We start from the raw sequence: 20,470 nt of genomic DNA, 5'->3' as shown, positions 1-20,470 counted from the left end.
GTTTTCGTCTTGCTCCTCTTAGTAATTGATTCACTTAAAAGTTAAATACTTTTCCTTTGCAAATGTTTCAATTAAAAGGTACATTTGTTGAAGAAGACACAATTTATATAGCCTTCAGTTAAAAGTTATTAGTAAACAATAAGGTTTTTTCTTTACGAATTATATTATCAGCCAAACATTATCAAATTGATATATTATACATCTCTCGTCCTTGCTCTGGTTTTTATGATGTGTATCGCAATGACTGATGATCCTACAGTGTGAGGGAGAGTACCTATTACTCTCTATACATCTAAGCAGCCCAAGCACCTTCTGAGCAGATCTTCAAAATATTGGACACATGTGATTGCATTTCTTGCAAATCCTTCACCTAATTGGGATCACAGTAACTTTCCCAAACCTAAGCTGATTAATAACTTCCTAGGGAATGAGTTTACCCAGTGCCATTTGTCACTGTTCTCTTTAGTTATAGTTGCTGGAGCTCTTAAGGTCATGGTGTAACGTTGAATTCACACAAAATAACTGATCCTTGAGCAGTATTAATGGATTATTATTACAGATCCTTGATCTGTACCAATTGGTATTCATCTCTGATTCTGAGGACAAGAGATAAATAGTTTCACACACCTACCCCAAGGAATGCAACCTAGACTACAGATGATCTATATTCAAAATATTCTTCAGAATTCTCTTCTGTCCTCTGTTATTCTCCTTTTTTTCTTCTCTTGTAGGAGTGATCTAATCTGCAGGCTGAAATATAACTTACTTTCTCAATAACACACATACTTTCTCTCTCTCTCTCTTCCAAGCATACCTTTCTCTCCATTAAAATCCAAGCCATCACTTACCTGTCTTAAATTCAGTTCAAGCCCAAACGAATCTATTAAATGTCCCCTAACACCCATTGGCTGATCATTTTGATTGTAGCTCAGATCATCTTTTAGACATGACCTGGGATTTCTACTTCTCTCTGCAGCAAATTCAACAGATGCTTTCTTCTTGCAATCACTAACAAAATTTTCTCCGTTTCCTCAGGATGCCTGGAACACTTTGGGTCATGAGACCACCACTCAGTTTTTATATTAAGCTTTTCCTGGTATGCAATTGATATGCAATCATACCTGCCTCATCCATTTGGTATCTTATTCAAAGACCCATTCCAGGAATTGGCAGCATAGACATCTGCTGAGAAATACTAGTAGGAATTAATACCCTTAGGAAGTTTTAGATTGTAATACTTCTGCACTCTGAAAAATTATTTTTTAAAGTAGAAGCCACTATTTTGGGATGTCATGCACAGAATTTTTTTTCTAAGCCAATTTTAACGGTGTGGTTTATCTGTTACTAAAGGTAGTTCAGCTACTCCAACATACTTACGAGAGCGCCATGCAACGCACTTTCTTATGCCAGTGATATTCTACCGTATCGCTAGTGGCATATAACTGCTTCAGTTTTCTGTCATACACAACACTGTAAGTGAACAGCAGAGCCTCTAGACACCATGGGGGATATAACTCCTTTCTGATATTTTTTTAAACTACTCTAAAATAAAATAAAATAAAAAAAAGAATCAAGAACAGGTAGTACTGTGTTGAACTAGTGCTCCAGTTCAAAATAGAAACGTGTAGCTCGAGAACACCTGCCAAATCAAAGCTGAATTGTGTAGTCCTATTTTCAATTAACTCCATTCTGTTATAGAATGCTTTGTTCTCCTTCACTGTCGTATAAAGAAGGCACCTTGACTCAATATGATGATTGTTAACTGTAAAAAAGCAGAACAGAATTTAGTGACGTAAGTCTTGTATTTTTCCTTTGAGCAGTTTTCACAAAAGTCTTAATCTTGCTTCTTAAGAACTGGTTGTTATTCTTGCAAATTCACTTTTACAGTAACGAATAAAGGAGTTACATGGGAAGACTATGAACTTTGCATATAGATTATGGATTTTAATGTGTTTAATGTAACAAGTATATTCACAAAGGCTGTAAGTATCCTTTTAAATTCTTCTGTCACAGCCTATTTACAATTTTAATACAATTTCTACTTAGTATTTTCTACAAAATTGTGAAACAAAAGGCAATGAGAAATTCACATGGGTACTGCATAATAACCCTTTTTTTCTGGGATGTCAGGCCTGAATTATATGCTGTTTATTTCAGACTTTCTTCAGTATAATTGACAGTTGTAGCCAATTGTATGTCACTGACAAATGTTCACTGGAAAGTGTCAATGTGAAACTTCTTTCTAATTTGTAAACTGAACAGAATTTGCAATTATGCATAGATCAGAAATTAACTGATCTGCTCATCGTCTACTCCAAAATTACTTTCTATGTGCACTCAGTCCTTTCGTCCCTAGTCATCTCTTCTCTAAATGAGAAAAAAGTAAGACAACCCCTTAAGACAATTTCAATTGTGTTCAGATGTGGCCACAGAAAGAAAAGAAATAGATTTGTCAAGGTTAAAATACCATATTATTATAAAAACTCTAGTACTAAATCAGCAACCTCAATTACTGGGCAATGAATGACCAGAGGCAGTTCATTTAAAGAAAAAAAGGCCTTATATATTCTTCTGTACTTCATTTTGGTACTGTTCAGCTACTGCTATGCTGAAAAGAGGTATTTCAGAAAAGTGGACGCTTAACAGTGCTATTATGAGGGAACTGTGCTGACAGCTGCCTACAGTGGAGATTCTGAGAGCAAAGTGAGTTGTTGAATTTCTAATTTGTGTTCTCATTCATAGGAAAAAAAATCTTCCAAAATTCTTTGAAATGCTTAGGTAATTGATAATTTTCTATCCTTCCTGAAGAAAAAATGATTTTTTGTAAGGAATTAGTAGGGGTCACATACAGGAAAATTAATGAATGACACCTAAAACCAAGACAAAAGTTCACATTCATCCCCTCCTAGCAATGGAGATGTATACTGGACATGAAGAGATCAGTTTTAAATAGATCCATATAAACTATGCAAGAAATAATTACCTGGAAGATGTATTGAATAACCAGAATTTCCAACCAGATAAATATCAGTGGCAGTGCTAGATCCATGTTAAAACCAATTACGGTCTGATTGTAATGTGATGCCTATGCTCCTGTTAATTTTTTGCTAACATATAATTAAGCTATCTATTAAGTTAAGCTAGCAGAGCTCATGCAGTCCAGTCTGTACAGTGAAATGACATGACACATACAGTGACTTCTGAGATCTTTTTATTTCCCTTTCTTTACTGACAGACTCTATGTTCCTTAAAAAAAAAAAAAACAAAAAAAAACCCTAAACCCACCCCAAACCCCCAAAACAACAAAAGACAAAATTTATTTTTCATATGGAGGTCTGAATTTATATCAACAGAAAATCACTGCTGTTTGGAAGTAAATTAACTTGCCTGGTATTCTGAATAAACTTACTTTTGTTCCACTTTTGTAATTTTTCCACATCGCCTAGATATCTTCCTGCATCATTCCAAGCCCAACCCCTTTTTTTGCTTCAAATTTCTACCATGTGTAATCACTTTTTTTTTTCATGTGCAACACTGATTGTTTTCACTGCCGTTACAGAAATTTGAGGAGAAAATTTCTGTTCATCAGAGTTTGCAGCAGGCAAACCTACAGAAGTGGTCCTAAAGTATTGTTTCAGCAGGTTCAGTGCTCATAGACTAGGATGTATTTTCACAATTTACAAGCATCACTCCCCACCATAGCTATACTCCCTATTATTCTTAGATTTAAAGCCACCAAAAATACTAAAGCATTCCATATATAGAATTTCAGAGTATGAACTAAGATTTGATTAAGTATATTAATTGTTTGTACAATTAAAAGATGACAGCATCCATTGGTTGACAGCTGAATATGAAACTATTTGCCTGCAGTGTAGGAGATGGAAGTATTAATGTTTTCTTCAGACTACAACTGAAGTAATTACTGTTATAAATGTTTCTCAAGTTTACCATTTCATATATATGTCATTCTGTTATAGAATCATGCAATAATTTTTTATGATGTCTCCTTAGACTACTTTGAAATGCATATACATTTTTTTCAGTTTAATTTGAAGCCAGCCGTCACCACCAAAGTCTATAATCAATCTGAATTAAATTGTCCTATTTCCTTTAGTAAGTCTCTTAATAAGTCTGTGATTTTAAAAAACTAATTCATACAGAATAGCCATGTCTTCCTAATTCATTTGCCAGCTTTCCAAAACCCAAAAAATCATCCCTGAGAAAGTTAGGGATGATCTCTATAAACAGCTTTTGTATGTGTCAAATATTTGTAGACTAGAGATTGTTCTAAGTAAGATACTTTAAAAGGAGGAGATGATCTAATGGCATTCTAGAGGACTTTAAGGTTTTAAATATAAATACAATCAAGAAAAATAGAATTTACAAAAAGGCAAAAACTCTTCAGTGACTGTTTTACCACTAATATAAACTATAGAGTATATCAGAACATAATAAACTTTATTTTAAAATAAACCAAAATCTTACTTAAATTCACTGGAACACTTTGACATCCTACAGATGCCCTTATTATATGTAATATTGTCATAAATTTAAAACTTTGTGGAGTTTGCTATGTTGAAAGCAATAGTTGAAGTCTGTTGAGTTTCTTAACAGCTCAACTTTCAGGATGTTGTAAAACGTCAAAGACACTTCAACTAACTACATTACCTAATTGGTTGTACAGCCTGATATATTGGTTTTACCTCTTTTAAAATGTAGTTTTAGACAAAAGAGAATTTAGTAGGGTTGTTTGGTTGTCGCTATTGGAGGCAAATTTAATTTTCTAAGGTTTGTTTTAAATATGAAATTGGGTTAAAAGCCATGGAGTGCTTCATCATGTAGTTGTACCAGCTGAAGTTAGTTCTGCTATGCTGCTTAGCTTGTAGGAGATGAAAGTTACTGAGTTGTGTCCTGTGGTCTCTTAATCTCATTTTAACAGCTTATGAATCAATTTATTTTCTCACATGAAAAGAAATATATTCACAAGTGGTTATTTAATATGTAATAGTCATGTATTTGCAACTGATACAAATTTAATCTAAAAGTCTCATCTGCCTTATATTGTTGCTATGTAATCAGTCAGATAAGATTGGAGAGTTTGTTATGGCAATGACTGTGGCAACAGCCCATATCTAAGCCCATTTTAAATACCTGAAGCAAACCATCATTCCTTCTGCTGACTCCTTTGGCAATAAGCTGTACATTTCTGATCTCATATTTAGATGCTACCACTTTAATTATAGAGAATGTTTTGTGGAGACTAGATTACATAGGGGTTTTTTTGTCTATATCAAGCTACTTATTTTAAAGGAGAGTACAAAATCTTTTTTACATAGGAATTATAAGACAATGAGGAGCAGGCAGAGAAGTGAAATCTTAAGAGTAGTCTTTTAAAATTAAGGCTGCCCTTGATCATACTACTTATTGGGAAACAGTAGCATAACTGAGATACAGAAACATTAGTGTTGCTCTGCTAACAAAGGACAAACAAAAACTGGGTATTCTTTAACTTTGGGGGGAATCACAACAACTAGTGTGAGGAGCAGCCTCTTGTAGACCATTCTGCGAAAGAGGCAGCACCTGGGAAACAGCTGCACCAAATTTCACCAGATTTGCACCAGATTTTTGTTAATTGTGTTAACACGATTATTAATAGAACAGATTAACTATTTTCTCTTTGATTAAGGATCTTTGGGCCAAATAATACTGCTAACTTTTCCCTGATAGTAAGTGCAGAAAAACTCCTGATCTCTAAAGAAGAAAAAAAGGTGACCAGTTAAAAGTGGAAATCTTTTCTACCTCCAACCCAGTTTGGTAGAACATGCTATTATTAGATCAACAGATTTCATTTAGAGCCAAATTTTTCCTTGTATGAACTCACCCTGCTGATTTCAGTGGGAGATCAGCATGCACATCTGGAGGCAGAATTTGACTTTTTAAGTGTTGGTAATCTCTGATCTTGGTTTCTGATAGCCTGCCGAGAGAGCTGACTAATACATGTATGAAGACTTGTCTGTCGTTTTATGCCTCTGAAGTTCAGAATTGAGGTCAGACCAGAACATTTTTAAGAGATTGCTCTATATCAGGTTATCAGAAAGAAGAATGGGACTTGAGCTTTTAGAAAGAGAATTAAACATTAATGTTTAAGTACCTAAGTGGCACGGATATTGCAGGGACTCTAGCATTTAACATGGCTTTTTGTTTTGTCTTAAGTTTGCCATATAAACACAGCATATATAGATATTAGTCTGATGATCAAGCATTAACATTCCTGGACGTGACATTAAATCAAAAATGCTCTTGAACTGTTGTGATTCTGTTCAAAAGTCTTCTTTCTCTAATGACCTGGAAATGTAAGTATTTATCAAAAAAGAAAACAAAACCAAACCAAAACAACAATGCGAATAACACTTATCTTTTTATTGTGGGATCATTTTATTCAGGCTTTCCTAAGTGAGTGTGGCTCAGGGAGGTGAGTGCCTAAAGGGAGAAAAAATATATCCAAGGAGTATTTATAACAGAAATCTGATCTGCTGTAATAGGCTGCTATTGAAACATTTCTATGTAAAGCAAAAGGACATACAAGAAGTGAATATATAACCAGAGACATGTATGTTCAGTGAGACACGAGAGGAGGAAAAAGGGAGAAGGGAGTGCTAGAAATGCGTTTTAATGTTGTCTGCTTTCTGTGAGGAGGCAATTTTTTCCATGAAAAGAAGTCTGCCAGTATTAATGTCTTCAATGAAATCTTTTCTTAAAACATTGACTCTCCTATTCCTGGGAATGTATTTTAGTGTTGTAACTATCAAGGGTGCAGATTCGCTAATGATAATGTTACTATGACATGGGCAAATCAATGAGCAAAATAAAATCAATTTATCAAGCTCATAGGCTGGTACACAGTAATTATTTAGGGACTGCTTGAAGTAGGGAGTGCAATGAATATTAGATTGCCTGGGATGTTTTTCAGCGAACCATTGTGCTATACTTTTCTCATTTTAATCTTTATATATTTAAAGCCTAATAGAGTTTTATTTCTTTTTTTTTTTGTCCAAGGTTAACCCATAATAAAACCTTTAATTGCTGGTAAGCACTTTTATACTGCTTCTCATTTCCAGCTAGCACGAGTTAATCTTCTCAGCTTCTTTCTGAGACTGCAATAGTAGTATTATCCCCAATTTACAAACAGGGCAATTGAATCAGTGAAACTAATTTGTCCAGACAGCAACGCCACTCAAATTATTTTTATTCTCTTCAGCTTTTACCTGCAAATTGTTTTATTTCAGTTGGCTTCGATTATCCAGAGGATTAAGAATGACAATTTTCATTGGTTTCAGCAGGAGCCACAGCTACTCATTTCCCAGAGCTGCAGCCTGCTCTCCCTCAAGACGTGGCAGGGCAGGCTGCCACCCAGAAGGGTTTCAGCCTAGGAACGTGGGCACTGCTCCGGACACAGCTTCCCAGCCTGTGTCCGGTGCTGCTAGAAAAACCCTAGACCCGTTTCATTTTTTAAATTTTATTTTACTGTCTCCTTTTCAGTATTTTATTTTAGTTTTCTTTCTTCTTAAATTAGCTTAAAAAGTAAATTGTTCTTGCTTACGTTCTACTAAAATCTACTGTTAGAACTGAATTTCTTTGTCTGGCATTGTTGAAGGGTGTTCTTATTAGACGTAAGAAGTCTAGAAATTCCCACCTTAAGATTTTGCCTTGGGGTTTCACCCACTCCACACACATCACACAGTGATGGTGAAAAGGTGAAGATGGGAATTACAATATTAAGTCAAGAAGTGGAAAGCATAGCTTTCAGCAAAACACTTGAACAGTCCATCTGACTGGCATTGGTGTGGAGGTTAGAGACTGCGTGGACTTTTGGCCTTAAACTCTATGAAAAACTTTGTTCCCCTTGCTAGAGGTAGTAATTATCAACTTTATGAGGCTAAACATTAAGAAATATTTACATGGTCCATTTAAAGACATGTTGGCCTATTGTAAGTAAACATGGTCTTTCATGTTGGGGAGAGGAGAAAATAAAGATTTATTTTAAAATTAAAATAAAGATCTGTATACACTTATTGTTAGAAAAGACTGGAGGACTTTCTGAAGCTTCTTGTTTGAATTATTTTAATGTTGGTTGAGTGTCAGAATACAATCTGTGTCTTGGTAGTGTCTAAGCTAAGCTTTTGTATGGCCATGAAAAGAATCCATATTTTTCCTCCTGAGCTACAGGACCTGCCTGCTGATGTCTGGAAGCTTGAGGTGTTTTGTAATATGATACTGCTTTTGCAACCTTTCTGGTTTAAATTCCTTTCTTTTTTTGTCAGTGAAATACTACATTTGCCTTTAAAATACCATGCTGCTTTACAACACAATAGAGATTTACTTTGTAGTCATTATTTTCTGAGGGCAAAGAGAAGTCCTGTGAGTCTCTATTACCTGAAAGCTTTTGGTAAGGAACACGGGTTATTCAACCTTTTATGTTTGTGTATATCTAATATACATTGTTCACAAGTTAACTAGTAGAGAGAGATAATGTATTATTAATGATTTAAAAACAGGTTTGGCTGAGGCTCCACAACCTAAGCATATATATCTTTTCAAGTGCTTTTAGCTTTTACAATGCTGAGCGAAACCACACTAAAGGAAAAATTTCCATTGTAAAAATTCCTTTATATTTTCTGTGTCCTTCATGTAGTGTGTGTTAGACTTTCAGATTACACTTTGAAATGCTTCAAGTTACTTACAGTTCCTAGGCACTTCATCTCTTGATTGCCAGATTGGCTTCTTGGTTGCAAAGTAACTGAATAACTGATTTTGATTATGTGGAAAAATTGGTGCAGAACTGTTTATGAACACTTTAGCAGTGATGGGCTCTGTCATATCATGGTTACAGTTGTTCTAGTAGAGTGAATTACAAGCTAAATTTGCTCATTTACTTCTCCCCCTCCATGGAGGAGAACACAATTTCAGAATAAATGGCAAGGCAGTGGCATAGGTTGTATCTGTTCAGGGATCATAAAACTGCATATAGGCTGTTGATTTAAAAAAAGAAATAAATCAAGAATTCATAGTTACAAAGTGATATGTGTTCCAGGGCATGTGCATCTATTTATTAGTGTGCTTCTGTTTATTAAATTACACATCCTAATAATTAAATCATTTTTTTTCTAGATATAACATTGCTACAAATCGTAGCTTTTTCCCTTGAAAATTCAGAAAAGAAGAAAGTTAATGCCTGGCATTAGTTCATTTTTCATTTGTTCTATTCAAATTTTAATATCCTTATTTTTAAGGAAATACGAAGTTAGTCTTCCAAGTTGTAGGAAATAACTTTTGAAAAATTTAATATTTTATTGGATTCAGAAATACAGAATTCAGAATGGGATAGGACTTAAAGGGCATTTGATTTTCTTTCTCCCCCGATGTCTTCTATTTGAACTATTTTTATCCCAGAAGAGGATTTATATTCTACTCTAGTGCTTTCTTGCTTGGTCATTTCTGAGTTTATAAAAATATATAGGATGGAAAATCAAATCAGCTAAAATCCATTTTGTTTCAACACTGCCTGTCCCCAGGAGCACTAGAATCAAATAAAAATACAGTGTGAATTTATAAGGAAGCTAAGTGTAGCACATTGAGCTAGCAGCTGACAATCCCAGGTTTCAATGAAATTTGAATCAGAATACACTAAACCCATCAGAGAAGAAACAGTCTTATTTTGAATGAAAAAGATGGAGACTCTTAAACTGTCCTGGCTAGAATATCAGTTTGTTCCACCTTGTACGGTTCTAAATATAAAACCTGAAGATTCGCTCTAGCCCGTAAATACTTCTCCACTTGGACGCTAAGGGAGCTGAGGTAGAGAAATGTCAGCGCTGGGAACCTGCTGCAGCCCAGGTATAGGACGGCCGCTCACCTTACTGTGCAAATGGAGCCTGCTCTGATTTAGCTGCAGCTGCTGCTGGAATAAAAAACCACATTCGTCTGACACAGGAGAGCTTTTCTCCCTAAGCCATGTCATATTTTCATCACGGTGCCAGATGTCCTTTTCTGTCTCTTTCACTGGTTATGAGAATTGGGGTTTGACGTAGACCTGTGCTAGCAGGAGACTCTTCTATATGAGGGAATTCTTTAAGAAAATGCCAGGCTGGCGTGAGGCCACCATATTAAGTGTCAGAAACATCCATGGTGGAACATATAAGGGAATGGACTTTTTATGCTCATAATTCTGGACATACATAAGTCCTGAGGGGATTCAGCCACGAATGCGGAATGAGTTGGCAGATGTTACTGCAAGGCCACTTCCAATTGTCTTCGAAAGGTCATGGCAACTGAGAGAGATTCCCGAATCCTGGAAGATGGCAAGTGTCACTCTCATCTTCAAGAAGGGCAGGAAGGAGGACCCAAGGAACTACAGTTCAGTCAGCCTCACCTCAATCCCTGGGAAGGTGATGGAGCGGCTAATCCTTGAAACCATCTCCAGGCACATGAAGGACAAGAAAGTTTTGCTGGAGGCAAGTCACTAGTGGGGTATCACAGTGGTCAATACTGGGTCAATATCATTTAATATCTGCATTAATGAGCTGGACCCTTGGACAGAGCACACCCTCAGTAAGTTCACGGATCATACAAAAGCAGGAGGAACAGCCAATACACCAGATGGTTGTGCTGCCATTCAGAGGGACCTTGACAGCATGGAGAATGACACTGAGAGTAATCTCATGAAGTTCAACAAGGAGAAATGCCAAGTCCTGTGTCCAGTACACACTGGGGGCCAAATGGCCAGAAAGCAGCTCTGCAGAGAAGGGCCTTGGGGTTCTGGTAGACAAAAAGCTGACCGTAAGCCAGGAATACACCCTCATGGCAAAGGCGGCCAACGGCACCCTGGGCTGCATTAGGTAGAGCATTGCCAGAAGGTTGAGGGACGTGATCCATCCTCTCTGCTCAGCACTGGTGAGGCCACATCTGGAGCACTGGGTCCAGTTCTGGGCTGCCCGCTACAAGAAAGATACAGACTTCACTGGAACAAGTCCAGTGCAGCGCCACAAATATGGTTACAGGACTGAAGCATCTTTCCTATGGGGAGAGACTGGGAGAACTGGGGCTGCTCAGCCTTGAGAAGAGGTGGCTCGGGATCTTATCAATGTGTATAAATACCTGCTGGGAGGGAATGAAGAAGAGGAGGCTGGACTCTTCTCAGTACCGTCCACGGACAGAACAAGAGGCAATAGGCACAAATTAAAACCCATGAAATTCCATCTGAATACAAGGCCCCCTTAGGCTATAACCTGTTTACAAAATCATCAGTACAATAAAGCCATATTACCCACCCACAAAAATAGGAGATTGACGACAAACCGATTTTCTAATTAGTCTTTTCTACTTAGAAACTTTTACAGCATATTTTTCAGGACAGCTTAGAGTTTTGTGAAACTGAAAACATTTCTTTAGTCCAAGCCTTTGCAATGATTTTCACAAGTAGACATACAAAAAATATATAGAAACTCATGCATTTAATCACTAATAGCAGTAAGAAATTTGTGTTCTAGCCTTCAGTTTTCATAGATGTCAAAGCTTGCATGCTCTTGAAAAGTCTATTAGGAAGTGCAAAACATTTCATTTCTAAGTATAGCTGCTACAACGTTTAGCCCTATATAAAGTCTAGATGTGGACTGCCTAAATAGTAAATATCATTGCTGGAAAACTAGAGATGGCTTGTCCTTATTTTCAAATTATTGCTATTTTTATTTCTTTGTTTGGGTTCCCCCCCCCCCTTTTAAGAGGATAGTAAGAAATGTTTTAAATTCCTTGGGTTGAGACTTGTAAAAAATTAACTTTAGTGAAAGGGGATACTATCTACTGAAGTCTTGCATTTACTATCACTGGGAGAAATGAGCTTTGGGATCAATTTTGATTTCCCATGTTTTGCTCAAAGCAAACCTATACAGTGTTCAAATCAAAGCCTGGTGTTGCTATAATTGCCAGTCCATAAAATCTGAGAAGAAAAAGTGGAGATAACACCAAATTGCCTTTAACATCTTAGACAAGCATCTGGGCCTGTTTCATCCATAACCAAAAAGATAAAGACTAATTTCCAGAAGCTAGTGTTGAACATTTAAACTATTTGGTGCATTGGTGAAATAACTTTGTCTCCTTTAACTTCTCTTTCCAACAAGAGAAGGGTATTACTGTATATGTACTGCTGAGATTCATGGCCCCTCCTTCCATGAGTTTGGGAAACGTTAATGAGTCTTGATCTTTCCTAATGTGTTCAGGATGAGGACACTGTAGTTGGAAAGCAATATTACACGATAGTTGTAGCATAATCATTTATACATGGTCTCACAGAGATTTTTCTAAACTCATAAACGTAAGTCCAAGTGTTGTTAAGGCTACATGCAGGACAAAAGTAACACAAAAAATTAATCTGCTCCCAAGCTATTTTTCACTGCAGAAATATTTCAGATAAGTAGGAGCCAATAGGAATAGTGACTGTATTTTAAATCATAATTGAAAAGCTCAATTACTTGTCTTAACTTTGGGATTGAACAACTGTGTAACAATTGCAAATAAGCAATTATTAGACAGTATCTGTTTATTTAACACAATTTTTAAGACAAATACACCTAAACTCAGTCTCAGTACCACTTGAGGTGTCTGTGAAAATATACGACTTTGTGTGTGCATGCTGTTATTTTCCTTTTATCAGCATGGTGAATGCTAAGCAATGATGATTTCTTGCTCTCAATACAGCTGCATAATTGCTATTTGTTCTGATAAGGCAATGAGGTTGTCTGTTCTGGACTACATCTAAACATACGTGGTAGGTGTTCAGATCAGTAGGAATAAACAAGAGTAAAAAACTAATTTTAATGACCGACTGACATTTTACAGTAGCAAACAATAAATAAAAGCCAGTCTGTATTTTAATTTTTCTTTGTGCGTAAGGAACAAGTACTGTTCTGAGAATACACTTCCTTCTCAGGGTTCATTTTCCAAGTGGCATAGTGGGATTTAGTCACACTATTCCATTAACTGCAGTGGGCCAGAAGTTACAGGCACTTGATTTAATTTTAGTTGGATTCCTGAATTCTGTATTTGACTGGTTAGTGAGCTGTTGCACATGCGGTTGAGGGAGAATGGATATTAAGAACTGGAAAATGTGTATTGTAGAGTCAGTGTTCCTTTCTGCGTTTTCAGTTATGAATTTTGTGATGGAAACTCCCTGAAGCTAGCAAAGTATATAATATCACTATTGTTATTGAAATAAGCTTGTTTACTATTTATTTACTCTTCCACTCAAATGATTCATCAACTTCCTTTCAGATTTCATGGAACTGATTTATGGATCCTAAAAAACACCCCACAACCTTTTCATGGCATTGATAAAAGCCATCTCCCTTTGGTGAATCTTTAAATATAAAGACCTAGACTTTGTTTATTTTATTTCTCGTCTGAACACTGGGCTGCCTTCCAAAGAGGAAGTCAGTGCTCTTCTATGTGTTAGGGATCACTAAATAAGAGAAAAAATGGAAAAAAACTCACCAGGGTGGCATGTCAAATGTGGAAGGAAGGACATCTTAAAAAAACCTGATCATATTTAAACAAATCATCAAACTGTCATTAATAGAGTTGCTATTCTGGAAAAAGGTGAGGGCTGTGTGGTGGCTTTTAATACCTTGGAACAGGATACCCAAAGCACAAGCAAATTTAATGGAAAATATGCAGAAAAGGACAATTTGGGGGGGGAGCTTAGCCTGCATATTCTAAAATATGTAAGAAACCAATCTGCAATTACAGACACTAGCCTAAAGTCCTTTTGGATTTGAAGTTCGAGCCCTAAATAGAAAATTTGTAATGTTAGGAAACACCAAGAGGACAACCAGTAAGGAAGAGATTTGGCTTGGTACTGAGCAGTGCACGTTCAAAACGTTGTTACCATGATAGGGATCATTATGAACTAAAGGTCAGAATCTCTGCAGGGACAAAAAAATAACCCAAAAAATCCACGTAGCAATGTTCAGTTTTCAGAATGGAAGCTACACACAAATGAGGAAGCCTGCTGAAAAGGAACCAAAAGGGCAAGGTATGTGAGACAGCGTGGAGAATGAACTGAAAAAAAATCCATACTGTCAAAATGGACTCTTAGAAGACCTAGAAAGGTGAGGTGGCTAAAGAAAAGAATAAAGAAAGTTATTTGAAGCAAAAATACATAGAAAAAATTGTCATGATTAAGAGCGTCAATCCCCAGAACCAGATGACCATTCAGTCAAGTGTTCTAATGGAAGTACATAATAGCTGTAACTACGAACAGTATTTTCTTGTTTAAAATTAGTCTTTTATGAGGAATGGAAGGGGACAAATGTGGTGCTAGTTCTTAAATAGTGCATCTAGTCAGGCCTATGGACCTACAGACCAGGAAATCTGGGAAAGAATATACTGTAGCAGAGACAACAACATAGCTTTTGTAAAAGTAGGTGTGCCTTATATCTCCTAGTGTGCCTTCGAGGAAAAATGAGCATATCGATAAGGGGCTATAGGCCATTTGGGGTTCCACAAGGATTTTAAGAAGGTCTTCCAGCAAAGAAATGTAGTTCCTGTGAGATAACGGAGAAGGTCTTCATGTGGATAAATAAGCAATTATCTGGTTATTTCCTGTAAAAGATGGAAAACAAAAGGCAGAGGTCAGTTTTCCCAAAGAGTGAGACAATTGTTAGTGCTTCAGAAGGTCTACTCTGTCCAGCATGTACATAAATGAGCTGGAAAGGAAAATTAATAATGCAGTGGCAGATCTTGTTGATGATACAAACCTATTCAAAGTACTTAAGATGAGAACAGATTGCAGACAGCTGTAGAAAAACCTCACAGTACTGACTGGCAGCAAAGTGATGGCAGATGAAATTGAGTGCTGATAAATCTCAAGCAAAGCATGTGGGAAAAGCTATCCCAACTTTATGTGCACAGTAATGAGCTCTCCTTTAGCCCTTTAAAGCATTCCTTTAGCACTCACGAAAGAGATTGTGGAATTGTAACAGACAGTCGTCTGCTCAGGACCGTTCAGAAAGCCAAATGAAATGCTAGGATTTACTGAAAAAGCAGAAAATATCATGATGCCGTGGTGTAAGGCCCTGTTGTACCCATATCATGTATATTGTAGGCCATGTTTTGGATCCCCAATCTAGAAAAGATTACAGCAGATTAGATAAAAGGTATACAAAGACAGAATAAGTGGAGTAGGAGTGGGGTTTGTCTTGTGTGATTTCACACCTGCCGGGTAGCTGTCTGCATGTGAGCTAGTTGCCTAGGCTCCCAATACAGCCAGTGAAAATCTGCTCATTTCAGTTGGAATTCATAATGTGATTCATGCAATCCTACAGTAAAACTTTACGTTATGTTCAACTCCTGGTTTTGATTAGCTATTGAATATAAAGGGACCATGTCGTGACTTGCTTAGATTAAATGCCTTATAGATACCTATATTTAATCAAATATGTCTTGGTCTTTGTATCTTAAACACGGAAGAAGGAAAAAATACAATGGAGGGTTTGTGGAATCTGCAACGGCACAAAGGAAGTCTGTTAGGAATGGTTGATCACTGTCTCTCCTGAGCTAAGAATTAGAGACAGTCTCAAGTCATAGGTTTAAAAAAAGCAAAAAAAAGGGGTGCTTCTTCAGCCTACATATTGAACTTACCATAGGGTATTTTGGATAATAAAAGCCTATGTTAATTCAAAACTCCAGTAGATAATTTCATGGAAGACGAATCCATCAAGATCTGATTGACATAGAAATACAGCTTCTGGCTCCAGAACCTTGGAGACGCAAATTGCTGAGCTGGAAGAGTACACCAAGGAGCAGGGAAGCTGATGCTTCCCCTTACCTTCTTCCCTGAGCAGTCAATTAATTGGCTACTACCAGACAAGGCACTGGGCAAGATGAGCTTTTCATCTGACTGATTATGTTCTAGACTTTTAATATTGGGCTGGTTAGGGTGTCTGTGGTATGTGTCTTCTAGACTTCTTGCTAATTTTCCAAGGCGTTTTAAAATATTTTCTAGCAGGACTGTACGGATCATTTAAAATCCAATCTACCACCTGCAGTATCACATACCATTGAAATTCTTTCTTGCGTAAGGACAGTTATAATGAAGATAATTTGGGGCTGTTTCTCCTATCACTGTTCACACTGAGAAGTCATTTACAACCCAAGCAATTTAATTGGTTCAAATAGGTCTCCTTGTGGTAGTGGTACACTACTCACCATGTATATTTGTTTTTAAATTACCAGCAATATAGTCCTCTAAATTTTTCTGATATAAGCTTGTGATATGTATAGTATTTTTTATGCAGAAGGAAAAAAATAGAAAAATGAATCAGTGTTATACTATACAAACTGACTATTAAAAGTATAAATATTTCTATAGAACATTTAAATCATACTGATGAAAATCACAATCAAGTAGAAATTCTAAGTTTCTGCTTCTACAAATGACAAGTACCATTGAAGACACAGAAATTATTACTATTTATTAAACTTGTTTGAACACTTGTTAAAAAAAAAAAAGAACTCGCATTGAATTTCACTTACTCTAAACCAAAAACCTAGCTCTAGACTCATGTATGCTGACTGGTGGACTGGTTGTGGTAAATTATTGCTTAACACAGCCTTATAGTCGCTGACCTTTTTAATCATACGATGTCATGTGCCAAATCTTTCTATGGATAATTTTTTCTTTTCTGCCTACAGTTTTTAATTGTAAGCTTACTGGCATTAATTAGATAGCTGTGTATTGACTAGCATTCTTTCTTTGTGGTTGCTGTTTCTTATGTTTTGATTTGTCTAACTAATACAAATGCTAGTAAAAATTCAGGCTTAGTAATAATAGAATACAGAATATCAAATTTAAAGATGGTGAAAAAGCTATTGTATTTTGTATGTTGGAAAATTAGCATAACACTGCAAATTCAGTATCCTTGCAGCAGAAAAAGCAATTAATAAAGACACCGATTGAAGAGGGAGCAGAAGATAAGTTTTATTTTTCACTTCCATATGTATTTCTATGATTTGTTTTCTTTTCTTGTGACTTGCTTCTGTGCCTTAGCCTTTCTGCTTTGTAAAATAACTTACAGTCAGAAAACATGTTGACTAATTATGAAGGATCTTCTATTTCACCTTAATTTAGGTATAAAGATTGTGTGATTTACCTAATCACTCATGCCAATCTTCAAGTGAGACCAGTACTTTAAAGTCAACATTACAGATGCAAATAATTGGCCTGAAATCAGACAGATACTTAAGTACCTATTTAAAAACAAGTGGTTTATAAGCTTAGGCCTGTGTGCTTTGCCTAAGAAACAAAATTTTCAATCAAAACCTGATGGTATTGCCATACAGATGAATAGAAAATGAACTTGGTTTAATGCAGGAACTGCATTAAAGTGCACTGTAGTGGGGGAATTAATCTTTGCATTTATTCTATCAGTGTTTTTTATTTTATATAGATATATTTATTATATATAATTTTAAAATTTTATTATATTTTGTTCTATGTATAGATAATAATATCTATACATATATACACCTGTATATTTATATACAACATGGGTTTTAGTAACACTAGCTGAGAGGTGTTCTCTCATCTTGGAGACCAAGCAACACTGGAGGAACCGAGCTGACTAACAGATCACAGAAAAAAGCAGCGAAGTAACTATTTGCAAGTGAAGTGTTCACACAATGGTATATGTATCTCTTCAGCCTTTGAGGCCTTTACCTTACAAGAACAAATGTCTGTTTTCAAAGCATGTTGTTTGTTCTCTGAATTCAATTACTAACTAAAATAATCAGGGTAAGCACAGGTATAACTCTGTGGGATAAAACCAAACATGTGAGCTCTTTTCTTTGTATTGCAGACCTTGCTCTACATGACACTTTAAATCAGTATACTCTCCAGTAACGTCAGTTGTGTTCCAGTGGTATAAAACTGGTGAAATGGAGAAGTCAACTGATACGGCATGAATTTGATGCATGTCTCTTCTCTCACATCAGGGCACTTGCATTGTTCTCTGTGCTTTCCCTTACAAAATGCACATCGCTTCTGATCGGGTATTTTACAGATTTATCATTACAATCATTCACTGCACATAAGTGCCACTTAAGTCAGTCTAACTCCTTATGTTGCAGGGTAATTTAACATAATTAGTGGAAGTCGAGTCTGGTTTTGAAAGACATTTGAGGAACAATTTTTCAATGATGTTTACCTTTAGTGCAGTTTATGGCATTCTAATGTCTGTGAATGTCTTCATGCTATTTACTCTTAAGATTCACTGAGACAGTGGATGGGCTTTTTTTGACCTTTACTGCATCACATGTTGATGAAATGATTACTAGGCAATAATCTCAGGTTATTTGATGATCTAAAATGAGATGCAGACCACATGTGGTCTGTATCAAAAATGCTGAGAGAAAGGAGCTAGAAAGCAAGACTAATATAGCAAGTAAATTATCCTGCCTTTGTATGCAGACATCATATGGCAATAAAAAATGCTTCCCACTCCTCACACACACACTCACCCTCAGGCGCTGCTTCTTCCCTCCGGCTCGACCCTAGGTTCCCCCGAAGCAGAATCTCTAATCAAGGCCTTCAAAACAAAAAGCGTTATTTATTCTGTCTATGATGCACAAATTTCGACAGCTCGAACTGGGTGCCTCCAGAGAGGAACCCCAAACACGAAAATCCCTGGGCAATTATACCCTTACAATATAAGTTCCTGCCCCTCACACCATAGTCTGGTCCAACAGTAATATTCGGGTCTGGGGACGTCTTCCCTCTCCTCGGGTCCTTTTTCTCAGCTCTAGGTGGGTTCCTTTCTCTTTCCTGTTTTTTAGGCCAGTGATTACTATGTTCCTTTTCCTTGTTCAAACTGGCTCTGGGGCTTTCCAAATCTTCTTATTCCTCCAGTCAGAGAATAAATAGGTCAGCGTTAAGCAAAAGCATTAAGCAAGCTATGAGCTCTGCTTTATCATGAAGGACTACTTTTAAGCAGCTAAACAGAGTCCTTAAAGCCCTCCAAAACATATCAACAGCCTCTATAACTTATATACATTCCTGTGCTATTATAGCCTCACAGTTTTATCCCATTATTGCCATGCGCTGTTTACGTCTCGTTTGGCTGTGCTCCGCGTGCTCACATAGCTCAGCTTTGCTACCTTCCACAACAAAAATCAAGAAACTTGTAACTTGCAGCTTCTGGTTTTCACATATGTGGCTGAAATTATTAGCTCGACTGTTCTTATGCATAGTTTTAAAGGTTATCTTACAAGATACATTGATTTACTTTTTCTGAAATATGAGTCATGTAGGCCAGTTTGGGAGTTGTACCAACAAGTTTTGTTGTTGGGTTTTTTTTATTATTTTTGTACTTCCCATTACTAACCTTTTATTTGTAACACACAAGATACCCAGGGTAAAATCATGGCCTTAGTGAGGTCTGTAATAGTTTTATCATTACTTCTTTTTTTTCATTTGTTGTATTTGAGAACAGCAGTCTTCCTGTTTTCCTGTGTTAAACAGCACTTATCACTACCGTCCACCCTGAGGAACACGTGCTACGCACACGTAAAGGACGAGGCGGGGGAGAAACGTGCTCTGCAGCGCACATCCCAGTGGGTGTGCTGCTTCGAGATTTGGCTTAACTGGCCAAAAATTGCTATGAAGGATCCAAATTTGTATCACTTTCTGAAATGCTGGGCCTTACCCTTGAGACCTGAAGTCCATACAAAATTATATAGAAAGATTGTTAACTGTATTGTGACCAGTACACTCTTTCCTTTCAGCTTGACATGGAATACCTTTACATTACTGATCAGCTGGTAGCAGAGCCAATAGTTTTTTAAGTTAGTGCTTATCTTTATTTATATTTAATTCACACAGGTTTATCGAGCAGAACTTGTACCCCTTAAAGAAAAGGTGCATCAAGTCAATGACCTCGCTCACCGGTTCGCTCCCTCTGATATTCAACTCTCCCAGTACAATCTCAGCTGTGTGGAAGACCTGAACACAAGGTGGAAGGTGCTACAGGTACATTTCCTATGACTTCTTTCTTTATGCTGCATTTAAGTAAATATTTTTTTATTTCTGTGTGCTTATTTTTACCCTGTGGAATAGCACCAAAGGTGTAGTAAGGCATGAAAAAGGAAGCAGGCTTTCAGTAATGGTGTCTCCATGAGAAAATAGGAGTTAAAGCTGATACTGTATTTTCATATGCTTTTGAATACTTTATCAAGTAGAAATCAGGTAACCCAGTTTTTCACATGGTTAAAGTTCTCATACAGTTAAAATACTTAATAGTTTATTTACCTTATAATATTAATATTTAGCAATTCTTCCTGGCAAATATATCGTGTGATAATTTCTTTTAACTATCTTATCCATGTCTTACAGATATTTTTATGGTGAATATGGAATATTCAC

At 36.5% G+C, this 20,470-nt stretch overlaps 1 protein-coding gene across 14 annotated transcripts in view; it reads left to right on the top strand.

Moving 5' to 3' along the window:
* DMD (dystrophin) overlaps positions 1-20,470 on the top strand; it is a 1,298,312-nt gene that overhangs the window by 1,109,781 nt on the left and 168,061 nt on the right. For all 14 annotated transcript variants that reach the window (XM_075033523.1, XM_075033524.1, XM_075033521.1 and 11 more), the window contains one exon: positions 19,931-20,077. In XM_075033523.1, coding sequence (XP_074889624.1) covers positions 19,931-20,077 — 147 coding nt within the window. The remainder of the gene's footprint in view (positions 1-19,930; positions 20,078-20,470) is intronic.

Source organism: Buteo buteo, chromosome 8 (genome assembly GCF_964188355.1).
Source record: "Buteo buteo chromosome 8, bButBut1.hap1.1, whole genome shotgun sequence".
Taxonomy (NCBI): domain Eukaryota; kingdom Metazoa; phylum Chordata; class Aves; order Accipitriformes; family Accipitridae; genus Buteo; species Buteo buteo.
The sequence above is the reverse complement of the archived record's forward strand: the minus strand, read 5'-3'. Positions and strand labels throughout refer to the sequence as shown.